The sequence below is a fragment of the Notamacropus eugenii genome, chromosome 2 (genome assembly GCF_028372415.1).
Source record: "Notamacropus eugenii isolate mMacEug1 chromosome 2, mMacEug1.pri_v2, whole genome shotgun sequence".
NCBI classification, from domain to species: Eukaryota; Metazoa; Chordata; class Mammalia; order Diprotodontia; family Macropodidae; genus Notamacropus; species Notamacropus eugenii.
Genome location: NC_092873.1, coordinates 504896299 through 504909307, shown reverse-complemented (window position 1 = coordinate 504909307; position 13009 = coordinate 504896299). Strand labels below are relative to the sequence as shown.

Genomic DNA, 13009 nt, shown 5'->3' with positions numbered 1-13009 from the left:
ACCACCCTGTGCAGTCAGTGTGGTCGCTAACCACGTTCTTCCCAGAAGTGAGTTGTGAGCGTCACCTGCCTAAGAGTCCGAGCCCTGACTCCAAGCTTGTCAGCCACCTGGGCGTGGGGGGAAGGGCACAAAACGTGGAGAAGCACTAAGACCCCCGCGCCCAGAGGCGGGGAGGGGAGGCGCTAGGACCCCCGCGCCCAGGGCTGGGAGGGGAGGCGCTAGGACCCCCGCGCCCAGGGCGGGGAAGGAGGACTCGATCCAGACGCGGCCGCGCCGCCGCAGGAGCCTCCCTACCTGGTGGGACTGCAGGCCGATGATGGAGGAGTAGGCCTGGATGGTCACGTAGATCTCTGGCTGGAAGGTGATGGAGGAGCCCGGGACTCGGAAGGGCCGCAGCAGCCCCTCCACGCATCGGGAGAGGGCCCTGAATACCTCGTCAAAGAGAATCTCTCCGGTGGAGTCATCCTGGGGGGAGGGGGCAGGTCAGAGAATGGGGGTGCTGGGCAGGGGGAGTGGGGTGGGGGAAGGGGAGCCCCCCAGCGGCCGGGGGGAGGGGCAGGACCCCCCACCCCCCGCAGCCGAGGGCTGGGGGGGGCCTCACCACGATGCCCGTGGACGGGCTCAGGTCCAGCTCGATGACAAAGCGGTAGCGCCACGCCAGGAAGGTGACGCGCGTGGACGGCACCAGCAGAAGCGCCCGGCCCGGGGGCCCCAGCGGCTCGTCCGGCTGCCAGCCCGGCGGGAGGACGCTGAGCACGGCCAGCTCCGGCTCGGAGCGCAGCTGCGGGGAGGGGGCGGGGCGGTCAGGGGCCGCGGGGGCCAGGGGGCTGCCCGCCCCCCGTTCGCCCCCCGCCCGCCCCGCCCCGCCCCCACTCACCAGCTCCTCGGCCGAGGCGGCCCGCACCGGCTGGCGGAGGTGGTTCAGGAACCAGGCCAGGCGCACGTTGCGGGAGATGCGGTGGCCCTTGCGCATCAGCAGGAAGACGTGCGCGGCCTCGTCCACCTGCGCGGGGAGCTCGGCACTCAGAGACCCGGCGCCCCGGGGGTTGCGGGGGGCCGCTCTGCCCCCAGGCCTGGCCCCGCACCCACGCCCTGAGCTCCCGGGACCGCCCGCCCCAGCCTTACCTCGGCCGACTCCGCCGCCATGGCTGTCAGGTCCCGGGTGACCTCTGACCCGCCGCGACCCGGAAGCGCTCGGCCGTCGCGTCGGAAGCTCCCGGAGAAGTCGCGGGGTTCGACGACGGTGCTTCCGGAAGCGGAAGCTAGGGGGCGGTACCCCGGAATGGGAAGTTCCTGCAGCCTACAAGATGCAGGTAAGCGCTGGACTGACGGTAGCGGGGGGAAGCGAGGCGGCCTCGGGTCCGAGATCCCGCGGAGGAGACCTTGAAGGCCAGGCCCAAGAGCTCGCGGCGCTGCAGCGAAGCTGGGGGCCCCCCGGGGCGTAGGAGCGCGTACACCGGGGAGTGTCTTGGGGTGTGGGCGGACCCGTAGCCCGATGGGGCCGCGACGTTCTCTACCCTGCCCTCAATTTACGTACAGACACTGAGGCCTAGGAAGGCACCCTTGAGTGAGCCAGGGTCTGCCATATATGCAGCGAGCCTACCCCGCCTTTGCCCCGGGCGGGGGGAGGGGGAGGGGGCGTGGGGTGGGGGAGGGGACGTGGAAGGGAGAAGAGCTTACTGAAACCTGCAGCGGGAAGGCATTCGAGGAAGGAGGGTCTGCCGAGACAAAGGCTCAGAGGCAAGAGGTCCAGCCGGACCCACGTGTCTCTGGGTAAAATCATCCACAATGAGCCTGGAGAAGTAGGTGGGAGCCTAGCTAGGAGGGGCTTTAAGATCCAGCCCGGGGAGCGTCTGTGCCCTGGGCCACTCTCTCCGGAGGGTGTGAAGGGAGGCCGGACCGTGGCATCAGCCAGTGTAGGCTGTCGTGGGAGGACAGAGGAGCAAAAGGGTCACCCCTCCCCCTCCTCCCCCCCCCCCCAAGCTCCTTGAGGGCCCCGGTCAGGGACCGTGCCCAGGGAATGGTCTGATTGGTCGTCAGGGCTCACACCTGGCTTAGGAGGATCCGTGTGCCGAGGGCTGGAGATGTCCTGAGGGGCAGGGCTCGGGTGTGGCCGGGAGGGGAGCTCCCACATGCCGAGGGCTGACCTACCAAGGGCAGACTTAGAGAAAGCAAACTCTGGCGGGGGGAGGGATGGAGCCTTTCATTCTCTGCCCTCCAGGTATCAAGGAGTGGTCAGGATCCCACAGGGACCCAGGGACCAGGGTGGGGGCAGGCTGTCCTGGTCCTGTGTCACTGAGCAGGAGCATCCAGGCTAGCCTGACAGGCTGCCTCAGGAGGGGCCCCCAAGGTCAGGGCCTGGTGCAGACACCCCAGGGATGCCAGGGTGTGGTAGGCCCTAGAAGAAATGAGGTGCTGCTGATAAGCTAGGGGCGGGAGAAATGCAGGTGGGGGGCAGGATGCAGCGTGTGGCATGCCAATCCCCAGGGTGGCCCCTAACCCGCCTCTGGGTGACCGCCTCCATCCTGCCCTGAATGGGATGGCCCACCTCTGCCCTGTCTCTGCAGGTGCTCCCCGTGGTCACCAGAGATTCAGGATGGAGTGCCCACACAGTCTCTCACCATAGCCTTGTTCCTGCCTGGAGCACGCTTCGTGCCCAGGGGCCCTCTGGGGATCCTCTTGTGCCACATGGTACCAGTGCAATAGAGGCAGCATGTCTTGGGCAGTCAGCAGCACTCACGCAGACCCTGGGGAAGGGGCAGACACCCTTCCCTCCCCTCCTGGCTTTTCTGCATCAAGTCTTCACCAGGCCTGGGGCTCTGGGCTCTGTCCTGGGATTTGCCCATTAGGACCCTAATAGGACTCAGAAGGAAAAGGCAGCCTGGTGCAGTGAGGGTGAGACTTGTGTCCCTGCCAGCTAGCCCCTCCTGCTCACCCCTCCCTGGGGCTTCTCAGTCTTCTCATCAGACACCAGGTGCCCCATGGACTCTAAGTCGAGATCTGTGTCTGGCACACTGGGCCCTGACCACCTTAGGCTGACTGGCTGGTCTCTGTCCATGCAGAGGGAAGAGAAGCAGCTGGAGGCATCAGTGGACGCACTGCTGAATCAAGTGGCAGATCTGAAGAGCTCCTTGGGAAGTTTTATTTGCAAGTTGGAGAACGAGTATGACCGGCTTACCTGGTAAGGGCAGGTGGGCGGAACGGCCTTAGAGCTCAGCAGGAGGCAGGCATGCTGCTCCTGAGCCTCCTCAGTCACAGTTTAATTTCCCAGCTTCTGGGCCCCCCCGGAGGACTTGAGCCCCTCGTGCAAGTCAGGGCTGGAGAAGGGTTAAGGCACTTGTGTCCAGAGAAGATGAAGCTCCTTAGACAAAGAGCTGGGGAACCCAGTCAGCACAGACTCCCCTCTGTCCCCAGATGCTGGCAGTCCACTGGTATGAGTGAAGGGCAAAGGCATCACTGAGGCAGCAGGAAAGATGCGTCATTTTACTTTGCTGTCTGCATTCTCCTCTTCCAGTTTTCCATACATTGGGTGCCATAGGAAGGCCAGTCCATGGGAAGGCCCACTATGTTTCCGTTGGCAAGTAGAGGCTAGTTCATACGTTAAAAGAGGTCTTTTGGAGACAGCATGGTCTAATCAGGGTCTTGACCTATAGAACTTCTCTCCTGAGGAGGCTTAGTATAGGCTATCCAGGCCTTGCTAGCTTTAAGAGCCTTTTCTTTTCCTGCAGCCATGTCAGTCTCAGTCCCAGATTGTGCATCTGTTCTAGGTGGGCCTGGGTGTAAAGGGTCATCACATCTCTGAATCCTAAGGCTGCATCTCTGTCTTTCTCTGAAGGGCTCTCAGGCAGCTGTTACTTCCCCGAGGGGGTCCCATGGGTCAGAGCCCACATTTTTAGCCAGGCCCTATTCCCATCTCTTCCACTCCAACTAGGCCTTCAGTCCTGGACAGCTTTGCTCTGCTCTCTGGACAGCTGAACACTCTCAACAAGGTCCTCAAACATGAGAAGACCCCATTGCTCCGGAACCAGGTTATCATTCCTCTGGTGCTGTCCCCGGACCGAGATGAGGAGCTCACGGTGAGAAGCAGGGCCTGGGAGAGCACAGCGAGAGCAACACATTCCCTCTAGTCTCTATCCAGACCACCCCTCACCCCAGCCACTGGGGCTCTTTGCCCCTTTCTCCACTTAGCTGGTGGCATTTGCTTTGGGGCGCTTGTTAAAAGATAGCCTGGGGTATGGATGGACCAGGGACCAAAGTGCTTTTTTCTTGAGTAGAGAGTATAGTTTTTTTTTTATTAATTTATTTTTACTTTTCAACATTCTTTTCCACAAGATGAGTTCCAGATTTTCTCCCCACCTCTCCCCTCCCCTCACCTCAAGATGGTGGGCACTCTGACTATCCCTTCCCCTAATCTGCCCTGCCTTCTATCACAACCCCATCCCCTCTCTTATCCCATTCCCAAGTAGAGGATGTAGTTAACATAGCAAAGCCTTTGTGCTTATGACAGCGCCAGACAGAGGGCCGGGTTCCTGTCTTCAGTCATGAGGTGGTCCCTGACCACCTGAGAACCAAACCAGACCCAGAGGTGGAGGAACAGGAGAAGCAACTGACCACAGACGCTGCTCGAATCGGCACTGATGCTGCCCAGGTAACAGAAGCCAGTGCTCTGCCCCAGGGATGGGGGGCTTGGGAGGCATGGGTGCAGTCTGCTCTTCAGGCAGCCCTCAGTCCTGATCCTGCTCACCTCAGTGTTTCTGCATGTTTTATAGAAGCAAATACAGACCTTGAATAAAATGTGCTCAAACCTACTGGAAAAAATCAGCAAAGAGGAACGAGAGTCAGAAAGTGGAGGTGAGTGTGTTTGGCAAGGTGGGAACTGGTCATCATGGGGGAGGGAAGATTGGGAAGGAGGGAAAGGGGCATAGACATGGAAAATGGAGGTATGGAGGTATAGAGGCTACAGTGGGGGCATGATGGCAAAGTCTCGAGAGGAAAGGAAAGATGGAGGAAAGCGAATGTGGAGAGTGACCTGGGATTGATGGTGAAGCCACAGGGGACAATTGTTATGGAACGACCCTCATGGGAGCCCACGTGTGCTGGCCTGAGGCAACCACAGGGGCTGCTGCTCCCATGCCTGAGCTGTGAGGTGTCTTAGGGTATTGGGGCAGTCAGAAGCCCCCTCAGGTTCTTGGGCCTGGCTCTTCTCGTCCTGCCCACTTCTCAGTGCCCTGGCTTTCCTTTCTAGGTCTCCGTCAGAATAAACAGACCTTCAACCCCACAGACACCAATGCCCTGGTGGCTGCAGTTGCATTTGGTAAGGGTCTGTCCAACTGGAGATCTCCTGGCACCAGTGGCCCTGGCCAAGCAGGCCAGTCTGGGGCAGGAACCCTCCTGACTGGAGCTTCTGGCATGCAGCAAGTTCAGATGACAGGCACATCCAGTCAGCAGCAGAGCACTCTGCTTAGTGGAGTACAGATGGCGCAAGCTGGCCAGCCAGGTAAGAGGAATGGCGAGCAAATGCATGGAGGCAGAAAAGTGCAGTGCCTACAGAGGGGCTGGCCCAGTGGAATCCAAGCTGCTAGGAAAACTCAGTTGTAGTCTCCAGGGCTTGAAGTTGGGGAGCACTGTGCTCAGTCTGGGTCCCAGCTTAGGAAGGCAGTGACCAAGGACAGGAAGTGTAGCTTGACCTCATTTTATTCTTTGTTGATGCTTCAGCTGTTTGCTTCACCCTTGAGGCCTCCCTTCTGACAAGAGAAAATCACCCCAGACCCAGCAATTAAAGTGGCCTGTATTCTGTAGCCAGAGTCCCCCACCTCACAAGGAAGAAGAAGGACAGTGTGCCTTATCACCTGCCCTCTGGGACCAAGATTGGTCATTGTTGTCAAATTAAGGACACAACTTTTGCTTTTGCCACTTTGGCATCCTGGGTCAGCATGGGCCGCATGGGTCTTTGGCATTCTCTGATGTTCTTATATTCTCTTGTTTTACGGAACAAAAACTTGTCATCCACTAGGGCTTGGTCGAGAGCTCTGAGCTGACAGGTGCCTGTGTCCTGTTGCCAAAAGGAGGCAGATATGGGGCTGTTCAGGGGACCTTTTTCTGTCATTGTCCTCCGTAGAGATGTGCTCAGTAGTGATGCCTTTGGGTGAAAGGAAGGTGCTGGTTGGGGCCTTTTCTTGGTGGTGCTGTGGAGTGAGACAGGTTCACATGTGGCCTCAGGAGCTGTGTGACCATGAGCCAGCCCCTGTAAAACCCAGAGCTGCTGGAATGATTTAATGAGATTGCATATGTAGGGAAAGTGCCTCACTGCCTGAGTGAAACTGCTGTTAGATTGGCTCTTTCTCGAGTAATTCCAAATTATTTTTAAAAAATGGTTGGACCAATTCACAGCTTCATCAGCAGTGAATTTGTGTGGGTGCTTTATTTTAGGAAGGATGTATCAGGAGTCTAAGACCCTGGGCGGCGGGGGGTCTCCAATCATCATACAGGAGCTGGGGGAGGTGGGGTAGCCAGGACATGAGAATTATGGATAAGTGTCTGAAAGGTTGTCATGTGAAGAACGGGTTAGATTTTTTTCTCTTTGGTCCCAGAGGGCAGGACCAGGAATAGTGGGAGATTTAGGTTGGATATTGGGAAAAACTTGCTAATTCAAAATGAAAGCTCCCACAGTGGTGGAGGGTAAGGGGGTTGAGGGGGGGCAGTTCTCACTTCTTAGAGATCGAGCGGAGGCCATACAGCCCCTTTAGGGGAGATGTTATGATGGAGGATTCCTGGGGGTGGCTCAGACTGGATTGATCTTCGAGCTCTGAACTTCTGTTTGGGAAGTTTATCACCTTTAGCCTACTATTGTGTTTCATTCTGCTTATCTTGGCTTCCTGTCCTGTGGAAGAACTAGCAATATGCAATCTAGCTATCCAGGGTACCTAAAACATGATTCTTTTTGGCTGGAAGTAAGGATAACTCAGGGGTCAGGACCTCTCCCCACAGGAGTCACCAGTGGCAGCAAAAATTGTCGACAGCAATCATAGCTTTTTAAAAACAAAATTGTAGTTCATCTACCTAGTGTTGGAGGTAGGACTTTTGAAGTCAAGTCTTCGATGACTCTCAAGTCCAGCTCCCTGATCACTATGTTCTGCTGCCTTTGAATGAATTGTTGTTAGAAAGAGGATACAGCCCAGGACTGAGCACAGATCCTTGGGGCACTCCACTGAACACCTGCCAGATTGACCGGCAGCTGTTCAAGCTCATTCTGAGTTAGTCTTATATTAGGTCGGCAGGAACCCCAAGGAGCCAGGGCTCTTTGGACGTGAAGTCGGGAAGACCAGACTGCTAACCCCGTCCCAGACATTCCTAGCCATGTGACTCTGGGCAGGGTGCCTTCTCTTCACTGGGCTTCAGTGTCCTTAGCTGTAGAAAGACTGAAGCTTACTATGTGTAGCACTCTCTGCCAAGGGCCAAGGAGATACTGGGGAAAGGATGAGTCTTGGCTGTACGGGAGCTCACACTCGTGGGAAGACAGCATATATAGCAGGATTCACTTCAAGTCATACAGAAAGGTGCTATGATCTTCGGGTCCCTGGACGAAGCAGACCAACCCCATTGCACTCTCAGGTTCCTCCCAGCTTGATCCTGCTGTGGTCTAGGCCACTTCTCACCTATATTTTCCATAGGTTAATGAGATACTTAGTCAAATACTTTGCTAAAAATCTAGGTAACTATGTCTACAGTCTTCCCCGCTCTGCCACTTAAATAATCCTCTGTAAAAAGGAAATGAGGTTCATCTGGCATGACCTGTTCTTGATTAAGCGAAGCTAGCTCTTCTAATCCCCAAATCCTTGTTTAGATGCTCACCATCTCCTTAAATGAACCATTCTGGAATTTTCCGAGGAATCCATGCAGCTCACTGGTCTCAAATGATCTGCCCTCTTCCCTTTTTTGAAAATCAGAACATTTGCCTTTTCCCATTCCTTCAGTATCACTCTCTCCAGTCTTTCAGGTGTCCCTGACAGTGGCTCAGCAGTCACATCTGCTGTATTTGTTAGGACCCAGAGTTTGGTGACTTGACTTCATCTAAGGCCACTTAGGACCCTCTTTCTGTCTCCTTACTTCTCTTGTCATTTTGTTTTGTTAGCATTGTCCTGTCCACCTAAAGCAACAGTTTGAGCCCCTCTTAGATTTAATTTTGATGTTTTGTTATTGTGAACTTGGCAAATTCCAGTGGATATGGACATTTCCATATATGAAGAACTGAAGGAAAATTGTCTGAAGCAGACTCTGTTATGTCTGGCTTGTGTTTTTTAAGTATGTAACAAATTCTCCATTTTGTTCCAAAGCTGCCCTTCTTATCTGTTCTCATCTATTCATTTTTAATATTTGACCCCCTTTTCTTCTTGGGGGAGCATCATTATTCCTACCCCAAAAAGCCTCCACCCTTTACAACAAACTGAGTCAAACAGAGCAAATCCATCCATTGGCTATTGTCTGAACACCAGTGTCTCTTTTATCTTGAGTCAGTATGGGGGCAGCAGGCTTCAACAGCAGTCCTCTGAAATTATGACTGTTACTGCATTGGTCAGAATGTTTCAGTATTTCCAAGTATTTTTTCTTTGAAATGTCATCATCACTGTGTAAATTGTTCCCCCAGTTGTGCTCACTTCACCCTGCATCAGTTCATACCATCAGTCAACCTGCATTTTTGTGTGCCAGGCACTGTGCTAAGCTCTGGAGATACAAAAAAAGGCGAAAACATACTCCCTGCCCTCTGGAAGCTCGTGGTCTGATGGGGGACATAACATAGAAATGACTATACATACAAGCTGCATCCAGGGGAAATGGAATGAAGGTCATCTGAGGGGAGGACACTAGCAGCTGGAGAGGTACTAGGAACAGCCTCTTACCAAAGGTGAGATTGGATCTGAGTCTTGAAGGAGAAGAAGGCCAAGAGGTGGAGATGAGAAGGAAGAGCACTCCAGGCACAGGGCAGAGCCAGGGCCAACGCCTAGAGATAGGAGATGGGGTATCGTGTCTGAGGACGAGGCAGGAGGCCATTGTAGCCGGATCATAGATGACAAAATATAAGAAGACTGGATCCGTCCCTTTATCCTTTCTTATGCCAGTCATGTTCTGTTACATTCCTACACCATTCTCAGTCGGTGGGCACTCCCTTATTTCTAGCTCTTTGCTGCCACAGACAGCTGCTGTGAATATCTATCTGTGTGCATTGGCTCCTTCTCCACATTCTTTGGTGTCCCTAGGTATGGGCTTGGAAGGAGGATCACTGAGTCCAGCCTGTGTGGACTTCACAGCTCCCCAGCATGCTTGCCTTTGCATCCCTTGTACCTCAGCTATCTGGGTTTGGGTGTCCTTGACCCCATTCTTGTGGGGCTGCGCCACATTCTTGTGTTCTCCATGGTACCAATGTCTGCCCACCTACTTCCAGCCCCTCCCACATTTATCATTCAGGTCATACTTGCAGGTCAGGTAGGCAGACAGTGGAGCCATCCCCCTTTTGGCTGTTGTCAGCTGCATTTCTTCCTTTGATCACTGCTGCCCATGCTCTTTGACCACTCACATGTCAGGAAATGGCGCTTTTGTTTACAGATTGGTGCTGACTCCCTGTTTCAGATACCTTTACTGCAAAGACCCTTCCCTACTTGCAGGCTCTCATCCTCTCCAAGCAACACTGCCAGTCCCTTGTCTTACTCTTCTTGGATTCTGGCCACCCCAGACCAAGGATGTGCTCAGTGGCCCCTCTCTTTCCCTTCCCTTTCACAGACTGCTATGGACTGAGTGGAGTGGTCCCTGCCTTTTTAGGTCACCTCCCTCTTCTGTCCTGCAGGCATTTTGTGTAAGGCACATCCCTGGGCAAGGTTATTCAGCTCTGTCCCATGATGGCATGACTTCAGCCATGGCATTGTTTTCTGCCAGCAGAGAAGAGAATGTTTGACCTGTTCATTCTCCAGTGTTTTCCCTCCTTCCATTTCCTCTTCACTCCCTTCACTCCTGCTCAAGAATTCACAAATCCAGCCTGATGACACGTGGCTGGGTGGATTCAGAAAGGTAACCTCTAGGGCCACGAAGGACGAGAGCCACCCATTGGGGGTGTTGAGGCTCCTTTGAGGCCAGACTCTGCCCCAGGAGTACCGAGAGTCTGCCCTTTTCATCGTTTACATGTGACCCCACTCTGGTGATTGGCTGTGAGTGAGCCCCTCTGCTGCTGTAGGTTGTGATTGACAGCCAGGGCCAGCCCTTCCCTTCCCTGCCCTGATAACAGTTTTTGTCAGGAAGATTGCCTAGCAGACCTGTCTGGACCATGTCAGAGGGTGCTGGAAATGTGTCCCTGTGTGTGAATGCAACAAACCTTCCAACCTCCCTGCTTCTCTGTGCTGAGCTTTTCTCAAGAACTAGCACTTGGGTTCCTGGTGGTCCTGGCACTAGGGGGCATATAATGAAAGAGAAATACCTGCACCTCAGCCCAGGGACAGGAGAGCTTGGAGGTGACCATAGGGGTAGAGGGTGGCTTTTCTGGATTAAGACTGAACAGGTCTGCTCAATCCCATGCTGCTTCCTTCTCCCTTTAGGTAAGATGCCAAGTGGCATCAAAACCAACATCAAGTCAGCTTCAATGCACCCCTACCAGCGGTAAGCTGCCCACCGACCACAGACCCCACTTCTCTGCCTCCTCAGCAACTTGGCCCACCCTCTCCTTTTCTGAATGCCTGGTCCTGCTTTTGAAGTGACAAGTCCATGGGCAGAGCCCCTCACGGGGACACACCATCTCAGACATCAGGCCTCTTTCCGGGACCTTCACTCTCCTTAAGGTCACTCAGGACTCTTGACTGCTCAGCCCTCACTTTGACTCGGGGAGCATCCATGCAGCCTGTATAGCCTAAAGGTAGCCTTGGCCCTAGGGTCCTGGGGCTCTTTGAAGGCCCCCTTGGGTAGAGGCAGTTGGTGCAGCTGCTGAGGGGAGGGGCTGGGGATCCCGGTCTTAGCCTGGGAGCTGATGTAACAGGCCACTGTAAAGCACTGTCCCTTCATTGAACTGTGAAAAAGCTTCCTTTCCTGTTATTTGTCTGAGAGGAGATGTCTGCAAGGCCTTCAGCCTGGGTTTGGTCTGGGATCTGTGCCCGGGGAAGGCCTGAGGGGTCTCCTCCTACCTCTGCCTACCTCCTGTTGGGCAGTGACAGCAGGAGGGCCCCGGAGTGTTGCTGTACCAGCTGCCTGACTTCCTGCATGCTGCATTGGGCGTGCTCCAAGGGGATGCCACTGTTCCAGCTGTCTACTCTCCACTGCTTCTCTTTACCTCCTCCAAAGCCTCTTTGGGTAGACAGCTGGCCCCTGGTACCACATGAATCCCTTCTGGGTCCCTTGTGTATCCTCAGAATAAAAAAAGGCTTTAAAGTGATTCGTGTGTCAGTGTTTTACTGTGGGCAGCTTTTTCCTGCCCTTTGCCTCCTCTGCCTGCGTATGAGCTTCTTAGCAAACCTCTGGGGCAAGCCTGGCCTGAGTGACCCCCTTGGCCCAGCCAAGTTCTCATACTCATCTCCAGTGGTGGAATTTGTGAGATTCCAACACCTCAGGCAGTTTAGTTGTTACCTGCCCTCCTGTTTGCCTGGAGAAACATTTCTCAATGCCTGGCAAGCTTGGAGCCCTGCCCACCCAACTTACTTTCTGTTGTTCAGACAGGAAATATGCATGAGGCCTGGGGACCCCAAGCACTCCCGGCACTCCCAGGAATGCTGCCAAATGTCAGACATTCAGGGGCCACGCTTCCCTGTGCCAACCACTTCTGCAACTCTCCCACTAGGATTGGGGTACCTCCAGGACTTAGGAGTGCCTGGGTTTAGAGCTCGCCTGCAACACTACCTGTGGGGCCCTGGGCAAGGCCCTTCCCCTCTCCTTCACTTGGTTTGGGAGGATCCTGGCACCTGGAAACCAGGCTCAGGGTGGCAGAGTCCTTGTGCGGTAACCTAGGTTAGGTAGACTCTGAGGACGTGTGGTCTATCTGGACACACAATCTGCTATCTTTGAGAAAATACTTGGAAAGGCATCTGCTAACGAAAAGCCTGTGCCCTGAGTACTCCCTGGGGCTGCACCACCTCTAGAGGAGCCACTATATGTGAACTAGGGACGTGCCATGGCCCTTGGTCCTTCAAGAGGGTGTTTGTAGCAAGTGGGTGGCCCTTTTACTTTCCCCAGAGGTGTCAGGGGATAGAAATAGAGCAGTCCTAGGGCAGAGATTAGGTTTGGCTAGCCAAGCACCTTTGGGTCCTCAGAGTAAGAAGCTCAGAATTGTAGGTTAGACCTTGCTGAGGCCTGAGCTTTGATGGACATCTGCCTTTCGCCCACCTAGCCCTGGCTGTGTCTGTGGGTACAGCTCCCATTACCCAACCTTTTTAGTTTTCCTATGATTGCCCTTTGTCCCAGTTTCCTCCTATCTCAAATCCCAGATGCTCCCCTTACCTAGCTGGCTCACTCCCCGCCTTCTCCCTCAGCCTGATAGGGAGGATACCAGGGCTCAGTCATGTATGGGGCCACCACCCGCCTCTGAAATGCTCCGCACCAGTTCCAGCCAGGCCCTTTGCCACCCACACTACCCCCTTGCAGCTGGGAACAATCCCCTCATTGTGAAGCAGCCTGAAGGAGAACAATCCTCCATGGACAGTGACCTCTCTGTGCTTTGGAGGCAGTTGGGACCTGTGTGAGTCAAGGCTTCCAAACACCCACCCCAGGCACCAAAGCAACCAGCTCAGGATGTTTCTTTCTACAGCATCCCCTTCCCCACGTTCATTTGGCCTCAGGGCCTGCTGCCCCTCACTCAGCTAAGCCTGGGGTTGGGCTCCAGTGGGTCTCCTGAACAGCAACATTGCAGGGCAAGTGCCCAGCGTGCACCTGGCCACTCCAAATGTGGCAGGTGTCAGAGGCCAAGCCCAGCCCCCCATCCCAGAAGCAGTATGCTGTAGCAGGAAAATCACAATGTCTTCATCTGTGACCCGAGGATTGAATT

At 54.8% G+C, this 13009-nt stretch overlaps 2 protein-coding genes across 8 annotated transcripts in view; one reads left to right on the top strand and one right to left on the bottom strand.

Moving 5' to 3' along the window:
• SZT2 (SZT2 subunit of KICSTOR complex) overlaps positions 1–3063 on the bottom strand; it is an 84373-nt gene extending 81310 nt beyond the window's left edge. For 5 of the 6 annotated variants that reach the window (XR_011975767.1, XR_011975768.1, XM_072649147.1 and 2 more), the window contains exons 1-5: positions 1681–1961; positions 1126–1300; positions 878–1003; positions 602–781; positions 295–465 (exon numbers count right to left, since the gene is read on the bottom strand). Coding sequence is in view for 4 of the 6 variants with exons in the window: in XM_072649147.1 (XP_072505248.1) it covers positions 295–465; positions 602–781; positions 878–1003; positions 1126–1300; positions 1681–1703 (675 nt within the window). In the remaining 2 variants the exon portion in view is untranslated. Of the gene's footprint in view, positions 1–294; positions 466–601; positions 782–877; positions 1004–1125; positions 1301–1680; positions 1962–2049 lie in introns of those variants that run through there. The other variant, XM_072649144.1, reaches the window with a different exon arrangement.
• Positions 1231–11407, top strand: MED8 (mediator complex subunit 8). Of its 2 annotated transcripts, none has more exons than XM_072649149.1 (7): positions 1231–1313; positions 3063–3181; positions 3932–4076; positions 4508–4648; positions 4770–4851; positions 5246–5497; positions 10581–11407. In XM_072649149.1, exons 1-7 carry the CDS (start codon positions 1308–1310, stop codon positions 10643–10645), a joined length of 810 nt encoding a protein of 269 aa, XP_072505250.1. In that variant the 5' UTR covers positions 1231–1307; the 3' UTR covers positions 10646–11407. The 2 variants fall into 2 exon arrangements, 1 of the variants encoding a protein (XP_072505250.1); XR_011975769.1 differs by lacking the exon at positions 1231–1313 and adding an exon at positions 8707–8902 and having other exon boundaries at positions 3057–3181.
• Positions 11408–13009: the final 1602 nt, after the last annotated feature.